Source organism: Mus musculus, chromosome 11 (assembly GCF_000001635.26).
Source record: "Mus musculus strain C57BL/6J chromosome 11, GRCm38.p6 C57BL/6J".
Taxonomy (NCBI): domain Eukaryota; kingdom Metazoa; phylum Chordata; class Mammalia; order Rodentia; family Muridae; genus Mus; species Mus musculus.
Window position 1 is genome coordinate 11,700,001 of NC_000077.6, and position 24,855 is coordinate 11,724,855.

The window sequence follows — 24,855 nt, forward strand, 5'->3', positions numbered from 1 at the left end:
GTGAAGAGGAAAATGCATTATTCTTGCTAGATAGCCTTGTTGTTAAATAGCATAAGCGTCTCTCTCTCTCTCTCTCTCTCTCTCTCTCTCTCTCTCTCTCTCTCTCTCTCTCTCTCTCTCTCTCTCTCCCTCCCCCCTCCCTCCCTCCTTCCCTCCCCATATTTTTGGTTTAAAGTAAAATCCATTTCTCTCTTCTCTTCTCAGATAACCTGAAGACAATGGATGTCGATGAGGGTCAAGACATGTCCCAAGTTTCAGGTGAGACCTTGGGTGATAGTTGTATGTCCAGAAGTTGTGCTAGCTGTCCTTGGGGAAGCTAGCAAGGCTGCCATAAAAGAAAAGGCTCAGAGCCACGTGTGTCTGTGTTCAGAGAACTTGAACATAAAAACCTCCCAAGTGAGATTAGGTAGTGTGAACTCTAACAGCAATTCAACCCGGATTAAGGAAATGCTGTACTTTTGGAGACAGTTGTAATAGATTTGTCTACCAAACATACAGAACACATGCCAAAGGTGGCATTTAAAAAATAAGAGATGAGAGAGGAAGAGGAGGCCACAGCAGCAATGAAAAGAAAGCCTAGCCAACGACGGAGCCCAGTTCAGAGTCAGAGCACTTGCCACGTGAGAACAGCAAATCCTTTCTCATCTTACCAGACTGAGAAAGCGAAACACTCTGGCTAATAGAAAGGTGGAGCTGGGTTCCAGGCTGTCCAGTGGGCAGCACTGAGGGTGGCCCATCCAGTAGATCCTGCCCTGCTCCTGCACGCATGAGTGTATGATGTCCGGTTCTGCCTGGCCCTGCATCTGGACAGTACCTGGAAGCAGACTTCCTGGACTTGGAGATTCAGTCAGTGTTTCTGTTTCACAGCCTCCAGGCAGTTCCCCAGTCCCATGAGCCTGTCCTCTCTATGGCACTGGCCAGCCTGCCATCTGTGCCTTGGGCAAGCTGCCTCCTCAGGTTTTTGAAGAGTTGTTGATTTGTTTGTAAGTTTGCATTTTGGTCCAGGTGCCCCTGACAGGACCCGCCCTTAATATGTGGTGTTGCCTGGATCACTGGGTGACCTGACCCTCTGGAGATGGGCTTGTGGCAAGTCCTGTGCTCTGTCAGCTCTTTCTTTCCATTGTAAGGCTTCAGACTTAAACTTCCCACAATGCAAAGAATAATGAATGGCTACTTTTAAAAGGTGTTGGTCTTATGCTCTCCTAGCTGAAAGTAATGAATGTGGTCTCTTCTCTATGCAAACAAACCTTGTTCTTGTTATACAATCTACCCACTTCAGTTTAAGGAATTCATCTTAAAAATAAACTCTTACAAGTAGACAGAGCATGTAAGCACATGCTCACTGTGGTGTTGTCATTAGTACTTAAAAAACTATGGTGTGTGCACAGACCCGAAGCCTCGGCTCTTAAAAAGGAGGAGGATATGAATATGCAGGTATGGAAAGAAATCTGAAGTGTATATCAAAATGGGAAAGATACAAAGTATGATTCCATGTGGAAATATAAATTGCACACACGTGTGCACACATTCTGCATGCTTCCATGAACAGTTACAGTGATTCTAGAGTGTAGATTGACCTGGACTTCCCCCAAAGCTGAAGGTTAGAAGAAATCCTGGCGTGCTGAGGGGGGAGGGGAAGACATTGTTTTTTTCTTGTACTCTGTATAGTTATTTAACTTCGTTTTCTTTTGTGTTTCTTAAGCAAATCTGTTAAATGAAAAGATGCTGTTTAGCTTGTTGTATTTAGCTTCCCTTGCCATCGCCCAAAGCCCAGGAAAATGGTGCTAAACATAATTAAAATAGGGTGATGATCAGGCTCTGCTTTTGAAAGACCTCACCTACGGGCTCACCCCTTACAGCAGGATTGTTTGGAATATCACAGAAACAGGGATGTGGAGAAACTCCAAGGGCAAGAAGAATCCCATCTGCTTGTCTTTGCTGCTTTGACCTCAGATGAGTTCTGAGTTTTTATGTTTCAAGATGCACTCAGTGGTCCACACCCTTGGGCCACATGCCGCCTACTGTCTGACGTCCTAATACCAAAACATTAGGCTGGAGATGAGACCAACCCAGATGACTATCAGTGAAAAAATGGGAAAAGTGTGGTATGTGTCTATAACAGAATATTATTTAGTTATGAATGTTGGAATTGATCATTAAGGACAACATGGATAGACTCCAAGAGCATTGAGTTAAGTGAAAGAGCCCAGGTTCTAAAAACCAAAGGCAGGCACACACTCTGCTTCTTCTGAATTTGTTCTTATAAATGAATGGTCTGGGTTGGTGGATTTGCCACCCACACATATTCAAGGGTTGCACACTATATGTATGACCGAAATCTCAAACATCACACTGTACCTCATAAACATGAGCAATTATTGGACGTCAATAACAAAATTTAAAACAATAAAGATACAACTTCCCCCAGCCTCGAAAACCACCTCTAAAATGTTAACTATGATGGGTAGTCAGTATTTTCATTTTTCCATTTGATCCCAAGACTTCCAAAAACTTTAGTTTCTTGAACTTCTTTTTCTTGCCCTTAACATTATGCTGGATGGTGTGTATTGTAGGTTGTTCTGAAGGAGAGGACTGTTGAGGGCAGGGACAGCAACACAGCCTGAAAAAACCCTTCACTTTCATTTTTTGTCTGAAAATATTTGGTCTGAAATTTTCTCTGTATGCCCATAGCAAAGGAATGACACCCCTCACCATGATACAGCCGCTGCATTCTGTTCAGCCTTGAACATCCTGAACGATGATTAGAGCATCATAGAGTGTGTCACACTTAGGAAAGAATTACATATTGCTTTTGCACTCCTTTAAATTTGATAACCTCCCAATTCAAAGCAATGCTTCCTCCTTTGTCTGCTAAGACTGGGAAGAAAGTAGGAAGGGTTCATGTAGGAAGGTTGACTTGTTATTTTGTTTTGTTTTGTTTTTCTTTTTTTCTTGTTTTGTTTCTCTTGCATCCCTGGGGATGGAACTCAGGACTTTATTCATGCAAGACAGGCCACTGAGCTATAATCCTAGCCTGGGAGTTAGCTTTCTTCATAAGAAATTGAGGGATATGTTACTGAGTCATTTCTTTTTCATAAGATGTTCAAACCTAGCAGTTTCATAGGATTCCCCCTTAACATGTGCAATACCTTAGAAACACATTCCTTACTAGACCCCTGTCTTCAAGGCCCTTGGATTCTTCTTCCCTGGGTGTACTCTAAATATGGACTGTGCTCTAATTGGTGTCACCTACAGCATCAATCCTAGAGGTTGATGGTCATTGCAGATCATGCTCACTGACTTGAGTCTACGAATTGTGGAAAGCTTTCTGATAGAAACTCGCAGCTGTGTCCAGCCTTATTACACTGTCATCTATCAAGACCACACTAAGGTGCTTCCTTTGGAGGTCCTTAACTCACTTTCTGATGGAAGCTCATTTCCTGGTCTTCCCTTCATCAGAGTTTTCAGGTTACTCATGCGTTTTTGTTTGCCTTCTAAAGAAAGAGGCAGTCTATGGGAAGAACCTTCTGGGAGTTGAAAGACCAACTCCACACCCATTTCTGATTGCAGCTGTGGGACCCAAGCCAATGCTCTTGCCTCCTAAACCATGGTGTGTCTCCTATAGCAGCAGGAACTCTGGCCAGTGAATCTCTGAGGCTCCTCTGGCTCATATCACCTGAACTCTGTATTTTATATTTTCTTAATGCTGTTTGTAATGTGTTTGTTGGAACGTGCACACAAGGAGTACACCCTGTAGACATACATAATCTGTGTAGGGAAGAGGAGCCTCATATATATTAAATAACAAAAGTATTCTACCTAGTTAATCATAGTAAATCACATTGATTGAGCACTTGGAACTACCCAAATAACATCCTAAGCATTTTCTCATTTTTACCTTATAAAAACCCACTGAAGGAGGATGTAGTTACCTCCAAGTTGCAGAAAGCTAAGACTCAGCCTATAAGAAATTGACAGGAAGTCCCATAGGGAGCCAGACAGTTATGAGCCTACTTCAGCCCTAGGCTAGAAGCAACTTACTCTCCTCAAGTGGTGGCTCTGTAGTGAATACATCTATTACCCTGGTATTACTCTCCCTTAAGCCCCTCTGTATCTTACAGATGCATGCCTTTGGGAGAGATTTCTAGAGATTTGCTGGGTAGCTGGGCAAATCATAATACACTTAAGAACTCATTTACTTTTAGTTTCCGATTAAGGGCACAATTTCTTTAATTTGACCACAAACTTCTCAAAGACATACTTGACACACAGGCAACAGGCAAGTTAAGTATAAATTGGTGTGATTATAATTTCACCAGAAGTGTTGTTTTCTAAGTAAGTGAAATTTTGCTTGCCTCTTCAGAGTCATTCCATTTGACTTATTAAGCATTTGCTGTCTTGCTTTCTCCACCCTATTGCTTTTGCTACCTGGTAAAGGTACCACATAGCCTATGCCTCTGTGGTGTACTACAGGTTACCAAGAGTTTACTTAACAAGTTGGTGTTCATGCTTGTGATTAATTTTCATCATGACCTGCTGAACTATGCCCAAATCATGGATTCTAGCCTCTTGTTATACCTGAGGAGAGAATTCTAAAGTAGTGGCCATCGCTCCTTCCCATCAGCTCTCCAATTGCTTTAATCAGACCTATAACCCAGGTTAATCATTGTATTCATAATTGGGGTGTGTTGGCTTTACCTAGCACTTGGGGGTTTTTTTGTTTTGTTTTGTTTTTTTAAGTAATGATTCAACTGGTTAGTGGGGCAAAAGCCAATATGCACAATAACTTGGTCTATCAGAAAGGTTTTCATGAGATGGTAAATTTTCTGCAGGAAGACCTCCCAGCAGTAAAAGAATGCAAAGATCCTTGGTCATCAAGCCCCCCTGCCCCCAGAGTGGTGGATGTCTCTGCAACAGAACTCACACTGGGGGCTTTTAGGCAAATCAGAGGACCTCTTAAAAACCATCAGTGAGCCGTGGTGAGGCAGGGTTGAATTAATGCCACGCTCTTGGCTGCCATGTTAATGCCATGTTCCTTCAGGTCTGATTTTGTACTCTATACCCCTATACACATGGGGACTGACCTGTTGTTCCTCCTTCTCCCTGTGTGGTTTCATCTGCTCTGAGAGTTCCTATTGATCTGTCTGACCCACAGCGTTTTAGAATCACAATCCCTACTGTTTTCATTACACCGTGTCCTTCATGTAGGAAAAGTACCAGGATATAAGATGGGAATAGAGGTGAGATGGCCTTTTAATGTACAACTTCAGCCAGCTGTGATTCTTAAGAAGTCCAGCTGTTACTATGAACATCATCCTTAAGATAGAGTTGAGTTTTGTCCTTTCAAAGATGGATCAGCCACACTTTTAAAACTGAGTAACCACCATGTGTCTTTTTGCATGCAATTAACTAATCATGAAATGGACTGAGAGTGTGGCCTGCTTTTATTGGCTAATCCTAGATCTTTATCACACATACCCCTCCCTCAAGCTCTAGTGTGGCATGGCATGTCCACAGGCCCAGAAGTATCATGGATGATAATATCAAAGTTATTATATGGAAGACCATCACAACAAAACAAGTCAAAGCAGTTCCATTTCCCCGTCTCCAATTCCCACTCAATATTAATGCCAGCTGGTGAATCACGGGTCCCCATGGCTCCACTCTCCGTCTCATGTACCAGCCTCTTAGGCTATGGCGTTGTGGCCAGGGGCCCCACTCCCAATCTCATGGAGGTTCTTTTTATAATTATTTCTTTTTTTTTTTTTTGAGGTTATAGCTGTCATTTTCCTCTCCCCTCTGCTCTTTGGGGGTTATTTACTGGCCTTTCAAAAGGCAAGTGGTGTGGGTATCTGCTAACCAGCCTGCCACTTCCCCACTTCAATGTCTCTACATTATAAAGAATATCTGTTTAACCAGATTTCTGTGTGCTTATTGTCTTTGAATACCTCCCTAACATCCCCAAACTTTGAAAACCTTCATTCTGGGCCATGACTCTGTATGACTGAAGCTGTCAAATTGTTTGTATACCTTCTGCATGCTCCTGGATAGAGGCTTTCCTTGCTTATTGCAAAGATGAGAAGCAGAGCCACAAGTCCTGCCACTGTTACTGTAAATGTCTTCTATTTAGGGTGAGGGAGACAGTGCTGACTACTGCTCCAAGATTCTAGCACAATGTGAACACTTTTAATCAGCCTCTTGGGCTTTTTGTTTTTCTTTGGGAAATTATTATAATCTTACCCCATCTTTAACTATTTATCTCGTATCAGCTATCCAAATATACCCAATAATGCTCTTTCTGAAAATATGCCAGTTGCTCTAATCAAGCTAACCTGGGATAGTACATTGTGATGTCTCTTTCTTAGCGATTGTAACACTATTCCCCAAAGCATGTCTTTGGTGCAGATTCTATTTTAAAGATTCCAGTAAAGCTTGTCTCATGTACTTATTTTAATGATCTTTTCTGGCTCCTAAAAAATGTTGGTGCAGTTCTTGTGAGTTGATCCAATTTTCATACCATGTCTGTTCGTGTTCTCAGAAAATTTTACTCATTGGCATGTTGTTTACATAATGCTCACAAAAGTCTGGGTTAGTGTTTGTTGGGAGGTCATTTCGCCTATTGGGCCAAGTTGCCAACTCAACGGGCACACGTCTGGTAGCCTACCTTCAGGATCTTGAGCCAGACTTTCTTTTGTAAGTAGCTACAATGAGTCAGTCAGCATAGATTTAGGGCCTCACTGGCTGTTTCTCCTATTCAGTTTGAGCCTGTCAATCCCTTTAAATCAGCTCCAGAAAGGTGGACACTTTCAGAGCTCCAGCCTTGGTGAGAAGAGAGCGTTTTCTACCAGCGACAGCTTCACTGTGTCGATCTCAATTTCTCCATCCTGGAGCTAGACAAACTTCATTCTAACCCAGCCAATGATTGCTAGGGAGATGGGATTAGGAGGGGAGTGAGGGGGTAACTGGAAGTGAAAGTGGCCAAAAAGCTGTCTACACGTGTATGAGATTATCAAATAATAACACAGAAGGGAAGGAGGCAGAGGGAAGGACCAAAAAAAGCTGTATATGCATGTGTGAGGTTTTCAAATAATAGCAAAGAAGGAAGAACGGGAGAGGAAGGGAGAATGGGAACCCTACTTTATGATGTGTAACAAACTTTTATCTTTGTATGCTTTTGAGTTTGTCAAAGCACGAGAAGAGCCTCAGAAATACAGCCACCATTAGCCCAGCAGTAACATTTCCAAAGATGTATACAATGATGATCTTTAAGGATATGTCCAAAATTGACTGAAAGGAGGTTCAGTGCAAAATTGATTATATAGACTCAAAACAATATATAGAGTCAAAAGAAGCAAAACAATGAACCTAATTCCTTATTTCCCCTATAAATAAAATTGTAGAAATAGGTTTGTATCAACAAATTGTATTGAGGATGTCTAAAAGCCAGTTTGCTTTGAAAAATATCACCACATAGACCCTATAATATATCAATATTTATGTAGTAATTTGGTATCAGGAATAGTTAAGGCCACAGATGTTGTTTTGCTTTTTGTTGTTTTCCTTTTGTAAATCTTTGTTCTGTCCTCTGATGTCTATTTAGTGCTTAGCAGTGATATTCATTCCTAGGAAGAGAAATATGTATTTGTCCTAACAGGGAAGCATTAATTCAGAGCAGGTACCCCTTCAGTCTGCCCTAGTGCTGTCAAGGTGAAGCCCAGGCAGTGAGGTTTTCCCAGCAGCTGACAACGCCTGCCAGAAACTCAAGCTCTGATTTGTGTCTGCAGGAAAGGAGAGCCCCCCAGTCAGTGACACTCCAGATGAAGGGGATGAGCCCATGCCTGTCCCTGAGGACCTGTCCACTACCTCTGGAGCACAGCAGAACTCCAAGAGTGATCGAGGCATGGGTAAGTGGCTCACCCTGCTGTCCTGCAGGCTGTAGCATATGCACAGTTAGGAAATGGCTGCTGTGTAGGATAAGGTAGGTGGGCTCATTCCCTCTTGTCCTCTGAGGTCAGTCACATAACAGGGTTTCCTCAAGTTGGGATATGGGTGATCTGCTTTAATTGATGTGTTTATTTTTAAGGTGGTTTTCTGTTGACTACAGGTGATCTTGGTGTTACTATGTGCTGAACAACATGGAACTGTATGAAATACATTTGTATTAATTTAAAGGTCACTTTAAATCAAGGAGTTCGGCCAGTGTTGGAGCATATAGATCTCCTTTGCTTAGTCCTGAAAACACCCTGTATGCTAGGGGTTCTTTTCAAAACATAAACAGATGGTCACAACCTGCCTGTGGTTCTCATCACCAAGCGAGAGGCTCATTCTGGGAAACAGGAGAAATTGTCCTTTGACCATGCCACACAGGGAGAGCCCCTACTTCACAGTCAGGCTAAGGACTTAGTTCTTGTGGAGAAAGAGGTGGGCTTGCCCAGAATTTCCACAGCTGCTGTGGAACCTCTGCAGAATCATCATGCTGTAGGTGTGATTTAAGGAACCGAAAACCAGGCTGGTTCCTGGAGAGCGGGAAAGATGTGTGTATTTCACGTGTCATAGATGAATAGGTCACAAGTGCTGTGGGCACCTTGTCCCTTTGGCCGTGTAGTGTGAGCAGGGAGCAGGCTTCGCTGGCACTGCTGGCTGGCTCCCTCACGGGCCTTTGCATCCTAAATCAAGTGCTCAGTTCCAGGTGCCCTTGGTATGCGCACTCTGTAGAACATGTCATTCCCAGGGTCTTCTCTCCCTGACTGTCACCATGTACAATTTTCAGTTCAATTTCCTTTCAAGATGAAGTTTAGAAAGTAATCATTTCAAACTTGAAAAATTAAAATGCCTTGGTAAACGTTTTGCCTGATTTGGCAGTAGCAGTTGACTTGGCCCTGAAGACAGGAGGAGGCTATTTGATGTGAGCCTCAGAAACAAAGAGAGCAAAGTTTTTGGTGGACAACTAGAAGCCACAACATCACCTGCTAGAAAAACTGAGAGCAAAAGCCCAGAGAACAGATAGTACATGGGAAAGGGATGAGAAAACCCACCATTGGAACACCCCCAGCCACACTACATGGTGGCCGCCTTGTCCTGTGTGATTGTTGAAGGAAATCCACCCATTTCCACATGTAGGCTATATATAGGCTGTAAGTTTCATAATGTGTAGAATATAACATTAAATAGAATGGGGTAATATCTAGGAGGTATTCACAAATTACAGGAAATAAAGTTGAAGCAATACTTCACCACACTGCCTTATGGAGTGGCTCATGAGAATCATGGATTAAAAAGGACAGGGGACCAGGAATCAGGAGAGTTTGGAATAGGATCAAAGGGCAACAGGGTCAAGCAAGAGTCACCATGGAAACAGGGAGGCAGGAGGGCAAGTCTCAGAAGGGACACATCCAAGATTCTGGTCCCTGACTGTGACCCTCAGGGCAGAACTTCTCATTTCTCTGAGCCTCCATTTTCCTCATGTGAGCGAGAGCACTACCGCATGCCCCAGAGTGGCTTTGTGGGCCAGATGAATAAAGCAGAAGACAGAATGGCAGACAGACTAAAAGAGAGAGAAAGTGTGTGGGTGCATCGCAGGCACAAATGTTCCTAGGGACTGTTCCTAGAGAAAAGGGATCCATGCGGCCTCAGTAGTAAGATGAGGACAGACAACAGAGCATAAGGAAGAGATGAGTCCATTAATAAAAAACGGACCCATAAAACACGCAAAATTGAAAACAGCCAGGAGAGAGAGAGAAATGTGTTAGAGAAGGACAGCGACAAGAGGAGACTGACTGCAGATTGAGAGCTCAAGCCTGTGGAGTGACCAGCAGTGAGGACGCAACAACCTGGGTCACTCAGTGGAGAGAAATGGGCCTGCTACTGACAGCTGTGACCATGCCAGGAGACTCTGTACCAGACAAGAACAGACAGAGTTAGAAAACAAGTGGTGAGAGACTGGAAACCAGCCCCTGACTGGCTAGTGGGTCATTCCCAGGATTAGAAAAGTTGGGGTTTCACACACTGCTGCTTTCTGTAATAATGCTGAAAGGACACCATAGATCTATGTATAAAAATTGGGACAATGGCAGTCAGAGGCAGAGTAATACAAGCACCATTATTGGGCCTCCATTTTCTTCAAAGTCTGAATAAGAAGAAAAAAAGATTTGAAGAGCTGCTTGAAGAATTTAAGTCAGACCCGAAGAAGAACTTTCTGGAAAGCAGGGATTTAGTCATCGGAACGGTCTACTTAATGGCACTGTGGCTTGTTCTTCTGAAGTTATCTCTTTAATAATGAGAACTCTCAGCTCTCTGAAGTGGTTGTGTCTGAAACCATTTGAAGCTGACGAAGCACTCAATTGACCTCTTCTGGCAAACCTGAGTTTACCAAGTCTCAGATGTTTGCTGGAAGAAGGGCAGAGCCGATTGCACTGACACAGAACTCTAGGGCCTCATAAAGGCCTTCCTGTGGGACAGTGTCCAGGTTGATGTCTAGAGAGCAGATGGGCAACTATAAAGAAAAGTGATGGCTCAATACTCTATTCCTTTGCTCAGTAATACATCTTCCTTCTTTCTGGTGAGTTTCCCCCTGGTTTGGGTTTGCTCTTGTCACTTGTGGCCTAGAAGAGAACAGAGCTGTGCTCTCCTTCCCAGCTGGCAAGCTGGGGATTGTGGCCAAACTGTGATAAAATCCAGAGCACCACTCTGTTTGAATGTGACCATAGGGAAGCTGGGACAGAGAGAGAAGGGAACCCAGAATGAAAGGTGGAATTCCAGGCTAAATGCACAAACACCTAGAAAAAGCCAAGCCAGTATGAGGCTTGGCAGAGTCCAAGGGAAAAGCCAATAGAAGGATAGGCCTGCTCAAGGCTGAGCTGAAAATGGGATGTTGCTAAGCAGGGGAGGCTAAGTCCATGACTGAGCACTGGACAATCTGTGCAGAACCCAGACAGAAGGAAATGGGATTGAACTCTGAGAAGGTGCATTCTAGGATATGCACCCTTCAGTCTCCCTTTGAGTGTATCTCAATCTGATATTCATCTGCCAGATCTGAGAGAGGCTGACCCTGTACAGCCTCTCAGTGAGTGCTTGCACCTAACTTTTACTCTTCTTAGCTTAGATGAGAAGAGAGAAAACAGATACAAAAGAAAATCTACATTTTTCATTCTTCTAGGAATCCTGAAATAGTGAAGTGTATAAAAATATTGATCTTGGTTTTTATTTTGTTTGGTTGTCTCCTCCTCCTCCTCCTCCTCTTCCTCTTCCTCCTCCTCTTCTTCCTCCTCCTTCCCCTCCTCCCCCTCCTCTTCCTCCTCCCCCTCTTCCTGTTCTTTTTTCTCCTCCTCTTCCTCCTCTTTCCTTCTCCTCCTGCTCTTTCTCCTCCTTCATTTCTTCTTCTTCTTCCTCCTCCTCCTCCTTCTTCTGTATTCATTACATTGACTCAGCCATGAGGGCAGGGCTGAAGCAGGAACTATAAGCAATCATTTTAAGTTCTCATTGTATATAGGCAATGTACATGTTACTGTGTCACATGAGAACATTTAGAAATATATTGTCACATATTGACAACTAATTGTCCTGTGCCAGTGTCCTCTCCCATGTGTATGTGTGGGGGTAGCAATAAGTTTTGGTTGGCATACAAAATCTGGGATTCACTGTATCATTTTTAAACATACTATGGCACCAGGCTTATTCGCCCCATCACTACCATCAACTTTAGGCAGTCAAGGATGGGTCCTCAGGATATAGAGCAGCCATGAGATTCTAGGCCTAGGAGAAAGAAGGGCTGGAGGGAGGTTTTTAGGACTGAAAGAGAGACTGCAAGCCTGGCTGGCGAGTGGGAAGCTGGCTTCAAGTACGGATGTGAGCCCAGTTATCTAATCAGCAGCCAAAGGAAGTTGTTTTTATCAGTGAAATGCATCTCTTCTGAAGCGACAGCCCCACTTCAGCCTAGAAGCAGCATTATCTGGCAGCATCTGAGCAGCTGCAGCAAGTGCAGGGACTGGAGGTGCAAGTAGGCAGGATCTCCAGCCTCGGGAGCTGCCACCAGCACTGAGTTCCTCTTTTCTGGAGGTGACTGAAGTATGTAGGTTGGCTCCGTGTGTGCCTTGATTTCTCTTTCTCCCTTCCTTGCCCCGCTTCAGAGCTGAACGTAGCAGAGCACATCTGTCAAATTCAATACTGTTCATAATGTAACTTACTATCTCTGACCTGAAATGCTTGTAAAAGCCACTGGTACTCCACCATAGGCATTTCTAAGTCAGCTGAGAAGTATTCCTTTTTCATGGATTTCTCAAAACATGAGACAGTAAGCAGTGGTATAAAAACTATTTTCCCACCCGCCCTCTCTTTCCATCAGAGGAATGAGAATTGCAGGCTGCCACCCAGGTCTTTGGCCTTCTGCATGCATCTCCCTTACTCTGTCAACCAGTAGGAATCACAAAGATCTTCACAGACCATCCTAACAGTTGGTTATTCCTGAACGTTGAAGGGACTCTGCATATCACCTGTCATCATGGATTGGGCTTGGGTGTACACAGGGAGACCAAGCAGCAGGAATTTAAATCCATTCCTTGGAGGAAACAGAAACTCAAATGTGTCAGTCAGCACCTGTGTGTGCATGCTTGCTTCTGTGTATGTGGGCATTATGTGTTGTGTGTATGATGGATGAATGCATTTATGTGCATGCTAGATGTGTATGTGCTAGTTTATGTGTTCCTGTGGGTGGCATGTGCATATATGTGTATATTTGTGCACATGTATAGTATATGTGCATATAAATATGTAATATTTTATGCATGTGTGTTTGATATATAAATATGTGTAGTGTATTAGGGTATGAATGTGTGAGGTATGTAAACAATGTATATGCATATGTTGTGCTGTGTATTTATGATGTGTTTGTACATGTAATATATACGTATGGTATATGGTATGTGCTATGTGTAGTATATATGTATATCTGTATGGGATGTGTATTTGTCATAGTATGTGTGTGGTATATCTATGATATTTTATGTATCACAGAGTATATGGGTATGGCAAGTTTATAGTGTGTATCTGTGATGAGTATGAGTGTTTGTATGATGTGTAGCAGTGTTTGAGTAGTGTGTCTGGTATATATTTGGTATGTGTGACTTGTGTTATATGTATGTTTGTACCATGTGTGTGGTATGTATATATGTGGCATGTATGTGTGTGGCTTGTATGTGGTATGTGTGATTTGTGTAATATATATGTAATATTATATATGTCTGTGTCTTGTGTGTAGTGCTTATGTATGGAGTATATATGTGGTGTATATATGTTTGGTATGTGTTATATGTGTATGGTGTGCAGGGAGCTTGTATGTGCTGTGTATGTATGTGGTATTCATGTGTGTAGTTGAACAATTTGTGTAGTACTATGTTGTACACACTGTGACATGTGTGGTGATATGTATATGTGTTATGTGTTATGAGATAAACGTGTGGTTGTTGCTTTTTCTACACTTACAGAAATTATGTTAGGGTATATGAAAGTACACGCTGCATGCCGTGGGAGCATGTATAGACATTAAAATACAACTCACAAAAGTCAGTTCTCTTTGTCCACCAGTGGGTTCCATGGACTGAAGTCTGGCCATTAAGCTTTGCAGAAAGCACCTTTACCGACTAAGCTATCTTACTAGCTCAAATGTGTGGATCTTGACAGTATGCCATGGCTATTTTCTTGGAGATTCTGGCTTTCAACTAGATGCTTTAGAAATAGTTAGAAGCCCTGGTTCTGGTGTGTCCTAAGATCATCAGTGCTGCGGTGACTGCCATCTCTGCACCTAGGAGATGAGGGGTTCGCCTTACCTAAGCAATACATGCACATTATACTCTGACATGGAGTTCACCCCAGCCAATATCCATGATGTTGTTAATGGCATAATATTAATGTCAATAACTCGTGTTGTGCCAATGACAAAAATTACATATCATCTCAGTTGGGCAGCCCTTTGCCTGAGATTCCATTTGCAAGTGACATGGGGCAGAAGCCTGGACACTAAGCCTGACATGAAATCACACCCTGGGTCCCAGAGAGGACAACTCCAGGTCTCTGAAAGAACTTCACTACCTTCCTGTCTGAACCATCAACTAGAACTCCTGGGCATAAGAGGCCTAAGCCAGCTCTGCCAGGCCCTGGCAGAGAGAGAATGGAGACAAATAAGCTAATGTATGGTTGGGAAGAACATGGCTTTCCACTTTGGGCTAGCCTCTTCCTGTACATAAAGGTCACTCTACAACCCACTTAGTGCCTTGTATTTGTAGACTGCTGACCATGAAATCCTGAAATTTCTTTAGTATCTGACCCAAAACAGAACCACTTACATGCAAAGCACAACCCTGCCCCAACCCGTGCTGAATTCATTTTAGTATTTGTGTACATGTTGTTTGGTCAGCTCCCAGCTTTGTTTAGGATGTCTGGACCTCAGAGATAGAAACTCATCCCAGAAACCTTTAGTGGATAAGATGGACTCCCACTGCCTTGGAAACCTTGACAACTAAAGAAAGCTGTAGTGCCTGTGTTACAACGACACAACGATAAACTCACAAGAATATGAGGTTTTTGTAGAGAATATATTCAAAGAATAAATAGTGTGTCCTAACTGGGCTGAGGATTGGGGTTCACGAGGGGTTCAGATTCATGGAGTAGCTGGTATGCTCAGGAGTATGAGAGGGAGCCAGGCCTATTTTAACTGTAGAATGAGTTGAGCAAAGAGGGAAGAATGCTTAAAAGCAAAAGAGTAGAGGCACAAGAGGACCCCAGCATCTTGATCTGGGGTGTGAGCAGTGGTGCAGGCAAGGGGCCAGGTGATAGCTCCAGCTGCTTTACATAGTAGAGTTTGTTCTCACGATAGCAACTGTTAGGAGTCTTGGTCTCAGAGAAGGGTATTTGAACCTGTGCCAAGCAGTGTGAGTAAGGAGAAGTCAGGGAGAGATGGGGTTTGTCTACTGTCTTGGTATAGGTCCATGGGTATAGTGACCAACTACAGTGATTGTGGCAACAATGATAGTAATCCAGCGCTGATTAGCATAGAATCATGATAATTCTGATCCAGGGAATTGGCTGGAATGTAGGGATGGAAGAGGCAGATGTTCCATCTATGCATAGAGTCAGCTAGGTGAGACAAGAGAGGGAACCCTTGGAGGAACACTAGCCTTTAACTGTAGAGAAGAGGGGTAGAGGGGAGGAGACAGTCCTGCAGTTCAGATGAAATTTCTCAGAAGAATTATAGGATGGAAGCCACAGAAAACACATGGGACAAAAGTGAGAAAGGTCAAAGAGAACTTAGTGAGTGCCCTTAGTGAGGAGAATTTGGGCCAGTTGTGCATTTCCCAAAAGTAGCTCAACGAGTTGCAGGCAGAAACCAGACTGCCACGGAAACCAGACTGATGATCAGGGAATGGGAGGGTAGCCATGAGGGAGGATGGACAAGTCAGATGGCATGGGAACATGAGCTGAGAGTTGCTGGCTGAAGGGGAGATTTCCAGGCTGATACTTTAGGATGAGAATAGTTAAGAAGTAGGAAGGAGGCCAGGCGTGGTGACACATGCCTTTAACTGCAGAAGCTGGAGGATCTCTCAGTTGGAGGCCAGCCTGGCCTACAGAGGGATTTCCAGGACAGCCGGGGCTACACAGAGAAACCCTGTCAAAAACTAAAATTACGGGAAATAGGAAGGACTGGAGAAAAATAGACTAAGCTAAGAAGAAACCTGGGAAGCAAGCAGGGTGGTTCTCCCTCTCTTTGGGTCTCTCTTCAGAAAGATTGGCCCAAAACAGAGCTTCCTGGACCCTTTAGCTTTTTTCTCCATCTTCACACCTCATCCCACAGATAGAATTGGCCTGGATTCTCTCCCTGAGGGGTCCTCAGCACGTTTTCCCCTAGGGTAGAGCAGTGTCCCAGCAGTATGGATGGAATGATGGTGTTGCCTTATTGGGGATGAGAAAGGGAGAGGAGCTATCAAGCAAGAGTTTTCTAAGAGGAAACATGGCAAGATCTGATGCTCAGCACCTCACTGTTTTAGGATACTGATTCACAGTAGCACAGCTGTTGTTCAGGGCAGGGATACAGAGCCTTTGTGGGAGGCTGTCCCTGCCACACTGACCAGTAGTGCTACCCCACCCAGGTCTCTGTGATACCCACATGTCCCCATACAGCTCCCAGGTGAGAAGCTGACTCAGATGTCAGCCACACTTCCCTCAGCGTTCCCACACTCGAGAGCTTTCGAGTTCACACAGGACATCTTCAGCTGCCTAAGACTTTTATTGTGGTCAGTAATGTTCCAGAACCCAACATAGAAATTAAAAGTATACTATAGAGAATTTGGACCAAAAAAGATGCCCAAGCCCCACTCTCAAATGTGCAGCCCTTCTTCCGGCTTTTTTTCTCTTTGTGTCTCCAAAAATACAGGTTAACTGTGCAAAGCGGTTTGTTTCTGTAAATAAAACCCAGCATTAATCTTATCTTCACTGTACTCTGACCACTGAAATTCAAAAATCGCATTGTGCTCCCTTCATTTACTGAGAGAAACAAAGAGGAGTCCAAGATTAAAAGGCCCTGGAACAGATAGACAAACGCTACTTTCTGTTTCTGGGTTTGGTCCCAGTGTTATTTTCTGCTTTGTTCTCTGTGTGTTGAAAGAGTCAGTGGCTCTTCTGTATGTAGAGCAGTCAACTGACATTCCGTTAACTTTCCTTCTGCATGGGGTTTCAGAAAGAAATGGAAAAAAAAAAAAACAGGTTTTGTGCTGTGGTTGCCAGTTGCCACCTGTCCTCCTATCTGGTTAGGACATTTTTCTGATTTGGGAAGTATAAATATAACCCAGAAAAAAAAAAAAAAAACAGCTTCCCTTCCTTTTATGCAAAAGTAGAAAGGTTTAAGTAGAGACACCAGGCTCTACCCATCACCCTTCAAGTTTGCACAGAAGCAGCTAAGCCCTGTGCAGATGCCTGCTGGGGGAGGGGAAGTGAGAAGCGTCCCTCCTCAGGCCCTGAGTGGTTGAGTTCCAGCTTCTGACCTCTACCAGAGGAGCTCAACAGAGCACAGATCTGCTCAGAATCTCAAACCTTTTGTTGGGCTTTATTTATTTATTTATTTATTTATTTATTTATTTATCTATCTATTTATTTATTTTGATATGAGAAACTTAGAAATAATTCAAAATGTATGCTCAGTTGGCAGGGAGTCAGCTGACCTCAATAGATCCATTCATGCTGCCAGACTGTTAATGAACAGCTTGAAGACCACCATGGTTCGAAGTATTGACACCACAGATACTTGGCCAATGCTACAAGTTAGGGCTTTTTTCGTTTTGTTTTAATTTGGTTTGGGATTTGAGAGCTGGCTTGATACAATTTTCATATCATGACACGGAAGTGTGGGGGGGTATTTTTTGGATAGCTATTTGTGCAGTAAAGGCCAATAATTGGCTCCCAGTGGCTCTCTGCCATTGGTATCACAAATGAGGCCTCCTGCAGCAACTGCCCTCTCCCTTGTCATGAAGAGAGAGGACTTGTGTTGAATCTGTCAGCTATGTTCCACCAGGATGGCAATAGACATCATGAGGTGACTCCCCTCGCTGCTCCCTGAACCCATGGTGACAATTTCTCAGTAAGACTTAGCAATATGCAAATGTGGAAGAGAATGATCAAAAGTTCACCTTACCATGGAGGGACCCCAGACTCTTGGAGGCCCTGAAGCACCCCACTTGCTGGAACGCACTTCTGTGGTAAAAAAGCCATTCATGCTACCTCTGTTAGGAGCAAGGTCAAGGCAGGCATCTCTGGCACAGGACTGGGGTGTGTCATTGGAAGGCTGGCTGCCAGGAGAGTACTTCCCCTACAGGGGATGTGGCTGCAGGCTGTCGATTTCCACTGAAGTCACCAAGCCAGGATTCCAGTGAAGCACTGAACGTCCAGCATCTTCCCCATCCAGCAGGGTATGAGGTGTGATCATGTGATCCATGGATGGCATCCAGGCTGACTCCTGCTGCCTGGCAGGGCCCAGGCAATTGTGGACATTGACTTTTTCCAAATGAGAGACCGTTACCCTAGAAGTGAAACCCTGCTGAAATGAGAAAAAGGCTTTTATTACAGCCCTGCAGGCAGCCATATGATTATTGTTATTATTATTCTTAGAACCTGGCAAATGCTGAGTGCTTTCACAGTGTCTCCACACTCCACTTGAACTTGGTGGCAATAAAAATAAGAATCAGCAGTGACCCCGGAGCATTTCTCTTGGCTTCTGTTGGCACCCCAATGTGTAATAATGACAATTAAGTATTGCCTGGTGTAGTGACCACTTGTTTGAGCCTAGTATGACAGTTGGAACTGCCTTCAGTGAGATCAGGGCTGGGGAGAGAAGGCTGACTTAAGTGCAGGCAGGGGTTTAAATCCTAAGTCCTAAGAAGATGATGCTGGCTTGCCGTAAAGCCATGTGTGTTTCCTTACAGTTTTGGAAGACTGTTACTTCTCCGTGGGTGTTTAGCCTAGACTTTGCACCTGTTGCGGGTTTGCGTTTCTCTGTGTGTTTCTTGTATTTCACTAACTACTTTTGTTATTGGTGGGATGCCTCTTAAGTATTCACCCTTAGCTTAACCCGCACTGTGCCTACATACCACACGCATGCCCATACTCCCTGTCATCCCCTGGAGAGACAGACAGACAGACAGGCTCACCTTTAGCTCAAGACTTTGAAGCATGTCAACCAGGAGCAGTCCCTGTCTGGGTCAGGAGTCTCAGATGAGTGGTAGCCATTGTTTCTGGAATATAGCTATGCCATGCATGATTGCCTGTTTTAGTGGAGCACAGTCAGCTTGAAATGTAGTAATCTAGGTGCTAGATGCTTCTGAATTCCCTAGAGAAAGGAATTATTTTTTTAAAGGAAAAAAATCCTTCAGGTAAAATTAATGTTAATATATTTTATTTAGTCAATATACCCAAATAGTATTACAAATATGTACTCACTGTAGTTGTTGTCTTGTTTTTTGAAAACTTGTACTTTTCCCGTGGACTGAGTGTTTGAGTCCAGTGTTTGATGCTTATATCACATCTCAGTTTGGGTTGAAGCCAGCTATTTGGAGGGGGCTGATTTTTTTTCCAGTGCTGCACTCAAACACTGAGCTGTGGGCCAAGCCTTTGGGCAGGGATCTTGACAGTTCCTGAGGAAAGCATATAATTGCATTGTAGAGAATATAATGTGAATGCTTGCTGAGTTGTATCATCTAGTTCTTCCATATTTTCCTCAGTCTCAGTCCTGTCCCGTTTGTACTGTTGAGTTCCACTTGGCATCAGCATTTTAGCAGGGGCCCCACATGCATTTGCTTCCACCCTAAGAGCAGTAGGAGCAGAAATACAGGAACCTGGAAAGCCCATCCTCTTCCCTGAGCCCAACTGACATGCGTGGGACAGGGGATGCTTCTGGCTTTTGTTTGTATCGCTTCCGTCTATTCCTATGCTCTCCCGTGTATCACTGTGAGCCTATTCATTAAATGAAACATCTTCAAAACATGACAGTTGATTCATAAACAAGGCACATTACAGAAGAATACCACAGGCATCTGCTCCCACCAAACCCAGCCTCAGAGACACAGTATGACTGCTGTGGAAATGGTGGCCACTGAGTCCTGTTGCTGTTCCCTAAAAAAATAACACTGCTGCAACCTGATGAGGCAGCAGGGAGGAAGGGGTGTTGGAAAGGACTTTTAAGGGAGAAATAGAGGCCAGCTTCCCTCCTGCAAGCTTAAAATGAAGCCTGGGATTTGCCTCACTACCCACTGTGGTTCTGAAGGCCCAGGCATAGATGGCTCTGGCATTCCCGCCTCTCCCACTTCACTCCCACCTGAGCCCAGCTTATACCCCCAGCCTTCGCAGACGTCTGCACGCCACTGCCCACTGCACTTCTTACAGTTCAGGAGACAGGGTGTGTCCCTGTGCATGTGACTGCTGGGTTTCCTGAGCACGCCAGGATCCACAGAGATAGGATCTGTCATTGTGGCTTTGAATTGTTATTGTCTTATGATTCTCCCTCCCTACCTCTCCCCTCACCCTTCCCACCCTTCCACCCTAGTCTTTTCATTTTCTCTCTCAGTCTTCTTCTCTGTCCTCTTCCTCTCCCTCCCTCCCTCCCCTTCATATTTCCCCTTCCCTCCCTCATACTCACCCTTCCTCCTTTCCTCTCATTATGTCCCTCCTTTTCTCCTACTCTTGCCCCTCCCTCTTTCTATATCCGATTTCCTTCCCTCCCTCCCTCCCTCCTTTATTCTTTCTTTCCTTTCTTCTTTCTCCTCCTCTTCTTCCTCCTCATCTTCCTCTTCCTCATCTTCTTTCCTCCATTCCTTCAAACATTTGGTCATAGATACATTGTCATCAAATTTTGGTTGCTTGCATGGATCAAAGGACCAATAGATGGGTTGATTATATTGTACTAGGCCACCCTCAGCACTGCTCAAGAGGCACAGGCAGCTCGTCATGGATAGCCTGGCTGTCATAAGTAACCTGAAGCATCTTTAGGAGCCTATTGTCAGTAACTAGCAGAGTCAAAGCCACATTTCTCAAGGCTTTTGTGTTTTGTGTTTTTTGTGTTTTGCTTCCTGTTAAATGAGTTAGTTGGTCATTCCCTGGATCAGGATGGATTGTAATGAACTATGTCTAGCTGGTTGTATCACAGAAAGCTTACCACCCAGTGTCGATGGGTATGCAAGCAGGACTTCTGAGCGCATGAGAGTCTTGACTTTGTTGACTGCTCCAGGCTATAAACCAAGCTTTACTGTAGCAAAGTTTGAAGAAGTAGATTTGTTTTTTCCTGAATTGAGAAAACCAAAAGAAAATCTGCATGATTACTTGACATAGTCCTCAAAGCTGTGTAGTCTTGACAATACTGCCATTGCGCCTACCTCTACCCTGGAGTGTCATGAGCATCACAGGTGGACATGAACCTGTTCCTTTAAAGAGTTACATGTACACCATGTCTTGCCTCTGAATCATCTTCAGATTTGGAGCTAAGGGGAGATGTGTTCTGAGTGGCTCGAGCATTCTAGAGCTCAAGGGACAACTGAAGGTAGTATTACGAAAGACACTTGTCCAGGCACCCTGTTAGGCAGAAGCCACCAAGTAAGATGAGATCACAGAATTTACCCTTTGATAATATATATACATATATATACAGGGATAGAGAGTCAAGAAAATAACAAGAGAATGGTGAGCAATAAAATATGGAAGAATATAGTTTGTGGTACAAACCACAAACCATTCTGTTGGTTTTAGACACTTAAAGTTCAATATTTATGAAATAGTCAGCTAGGTGTAGTGAAGTTCATAGCTGCTTTTATCAAATTCTCTGATGGTAGTATGACTATTCTCCTGGGAAAGGCAAAAAATTGTCATGGGTTAGAAAATGCCATTTGAGTCACCAGTGGACCACATGTGTGACAGTCCCATTGATGGTATCTGCTAGTCTATCATAGCTGTCTGCATCTGTTCTTAACCCGCTGCATGATCACATAGGACTGAGACCACCTCAGGGTGCATTTCTTCTTCAAGAATATCTATGTTTTTAAGTGATGCATTAAAGTAAGAGCTTCTGTCCCAACATGGATGGAACAGACAGTGAATATACATCATTGGCTTTAATGTTAACGCTTTTCTCCCATGCCCCATACCCACAGAGGAAGGCAAACACAAGCACAGCTTGTGAGCAATATCATGTTGCTGCTGTGTCAAAAGGTCCCTATTCCCATGAAATACACTGTGTAAAAGGCCACCCAGACCTCATGTGGACTCAGCAGTCCATTTAAAACCATCAGCAGGCAGGTCACTCGCTGTAGGTGCTGGCAGCATGGGGGGCCAGACATCAAGCACTGAACTAAGTCTATGCATCTGCAGACCATTGCTCCTGTCTACAACATTTCCTCAGCAGCCAGAGCTCTTCCAGTTGGAGATGAGACAAACACTAAATACCCTTCCTTCTAATAATTCCTTTCCTTGGAATATAATAAAGACAAAGAGTGAAAAACTACAGTGTATTTGCCTTGCTTCTCACCATTCTCACTCTTTAGAGGTTTCTTGTCCATGTGCATTTCTCTTATATCAGTGTGGTGGCATGTCATAGCTAGCCATGAATCCAGAGTGTTCACAGATAATGATCTATGGGATCATGGCTTCTTAAGCACATGCTCATTGTTTATAAACTCTTAGAGTTCTGAGGACGGAAGGCTGAGTAGGAAGGCCACCTCCCTCACAGTTGGTGTACTCTCAGAAATGTGTGAGGGGTCTGCAGCCACATCCCTTGTTGCCTGCTGACCTGCAGCTCAGAAACAGTTTGTCAGAAGTCTGAAGACACTCATAGATCTTTTGCATTCTGGAACCTTTGACATTTGGCTGAACAATGGGATCTGCTCATCTTCTTCTTGCTTGGTTTAATGTGTCTCAGCTCAGTCTTTGGAGGTCTTTTGCAATTGCCAGACACATAGACATTGTAGAATAAGACAGGACTCCTGCCCTTAAGAGGTTCTTAGTTACTTCTTCGGAAGATGGCTGAAATATCCCTTGTTGCTGTTTTGATACCGTGATACTCTGTGGATAGAATGAGGGAATGATGAAGTTAGCATTGCTGAGCTACTAAGGGTTCTGCATTGATCCCTGATGCCCTAGACAACACAGACACCTACAAGAGGAAACAGCTCATTGTCCAAGCTTACTGGCAAAGTCATGTTTTCAAGCCATTCAAAATCCAGTTCTTTAAAGGGATCCAAAACAACTAATACACTTCAGTTAAAGGAGTAAAAACATCCAACTGCCCCTGCACTGTTCAGTTCTCTTATTCCAGTGGAGGTTATTTTACAAGGAGATTTCTCCATCAGGTCTTGTATTGAATTTCATTTTTACTTTGGCAAATTAATTTTCTCCTGAAATCCGTGTTTTCTGGAGAAAGGTTTGGTACCATGCCACATAAGTGTGTCAAATCACTCAAGAGCAGATGGTTTACTATCAATGCACAAAGAGTTCTTAGAAAGGTTAAGTGAAGGGGAACCAGGTAGAAAGAAAGCTTGATAATAATGGTAAGTGGAGAGGTGGCCATGGCTGTTGGTACAGCCCTCCTGGTTTGTGTTAAGTGATGTTCCCTTGGTGCTGATGGAGTTCCTTACCCATTCTTCAGGCTGGGGAATCTCTCTTGAAAGAAATAGGAGCTGGCCAGAAAGGCAGAATGTTTCGCTATAATTGAGATATAAATTTTAGCTTTGGGTTTAGAAAGAATGGCATAAATCCCAAGATTTTCCTTCTGTATGTATGCTGGGGCATTACCAAAATGATACCCTTGCTTGATTTCTCATCTGTCACTCACACCTCCACACTGGTAAATGCTGGCAGAAATTGTTTGAGCTTGTCAGAAAAGTTAAGGTCTGAAACTGTTGCATTCAGAGGTACCACGCAATCTCTTCAGACCCACATGTGTCCCAACCAGGATAGGAGGTTTGCTGATCAGAGATGCCCCCATAATTGGGCTGTTAGTAATAATCTCACTTCAGGAAAGAAAGCGAGAACAGGGTAGGCATGTTCAGAAAGCTATCTGGTACATATTCTTTGAGGTAAAGCATCTTTAAAAGGTACTGCTTCCCCAACACTATGCATGAAGACTTGAAGAAGAGTAAAGTGCTTTTGAAGAGTATGGGTATCACCCCACAACAAGCAGGGACCCTACTTACTGGAACAATAAGCTGGCCACCATTTTGTTTCAGGAACAAACCAACTAGACCACTATAATAGATACGGATGCCGTTGGCAATGTATCTATAGGTAGATATGTAATAAAATAAATGAGATAGGCTGGAGCAGCTTCAACGAGCGGTTGTCATGTTTAACAGCCATTAGTAGATGTCCAGTCTCTCAGTAAGATCTATTCACACTCTGAAAAATGTGCTGCCAAGTACAGGGAGAGGTAGCACATGGGCCATGTGGGATAGGGTTGCTGTAGGAAACCTTGCCTCTGTGCTGTAGACAGGCAGATTCCAAGCGCATGCCCAGGGACCTGGCACAGGCTGAAAGAGTGGTCACTGTATGGAGTTGCCAGATGCCATGCTTGCTTACCTGGCTAGTTAGCTTAAGGGCTTCATTTTCTGATCTTTGGCAGAAAATCTCTCACAGGACTATGGATCCAAGTTTTCAGATTCTTTAGGCTGTCACTGACTTTTTCTTTGTTGCTATCCAAAGAACAAATACTTGTTAAATGCCATTCTGAGGCCAAGTAGCTGCCATCTAGTCTAATTTTGTTGGGGACATACTTGCCAGGCATATAATGAGGAAAATGGGGGTGAATGAGATGAGCTTGAGTTTTTCTGAGGGGGCAGGATATTTTAAAAAAAAAAACCTGCAATGCATACAACAAGCAAGGAGAGAAATCAGTTTTGAGGAGACATATGTAGGTCTTTAGATGACATATTATGTGTCTTCAAATATGGTGGAAACTGGCTTGCCGGCTTTGGCTTGGGAGTGACTGAAGGCCATTGAAGGAAGGCTTGAGTCAGGGATAGTCTTCAACAGGTATGAACAGGCACCCAGGATATGTAATGTTGAGAGTGACTTGGGTGGCTTTCTCATGATCAAGTGATCCCTAGTCTAAAGCATTTGTTCTGTCACAGCCTTTTCCAAGAAAGCTGAGAGCATGACTCATCCTTATTAAAACCACTTGTGGCTAGGCTGAGGCAGGAGGATTGTGATTTCAAAGCAGCTGGGGCTACACAGCAAGACCCTGTCTTGAAAAGGAGTAGAGAAACTGTCACACTGAAATTCCTGATTCTTACATGTTAACATCTTGAATGGATAAAGGTATGACTCAGTGGTAGAGTACCC

The 24,855-nt window shown here is 43.7% G+C and overlaps 1 protein-coding gene across 33 annotated transcripts in view; it reads left to right on the forward strand.

The window, feature by feature from the left end:
* Ikzf1 (IKAROS family zinc finger 1) overlaps positions 1–24,855 on the forward strand; it is an 87,969-nt gene that overhangs the window by 15,039 nt on the left and 48,075 nt on the right. For 31 of the 33 annotated variants that reach the window (XM_030245952.1, XM_011243702.2, XM_011243705.2 and 28 more), the window contains 2 exons: positions 205–258; positions 7,785–7,904. The exons of the other annotated variants lie outside the window; for them this stretch is intronic. In XM_030245952.1, the coding sequence (XP_030101812.1) occupies positions 205–258; positions 7,785–7,904 (174 nt within the window). The remainder of the gene's footprint in view (positions 1–204; positions 259–7,784; positions 7,905–24,855) is intronic. 33 annotated transcript variants of the gene reach the window in all.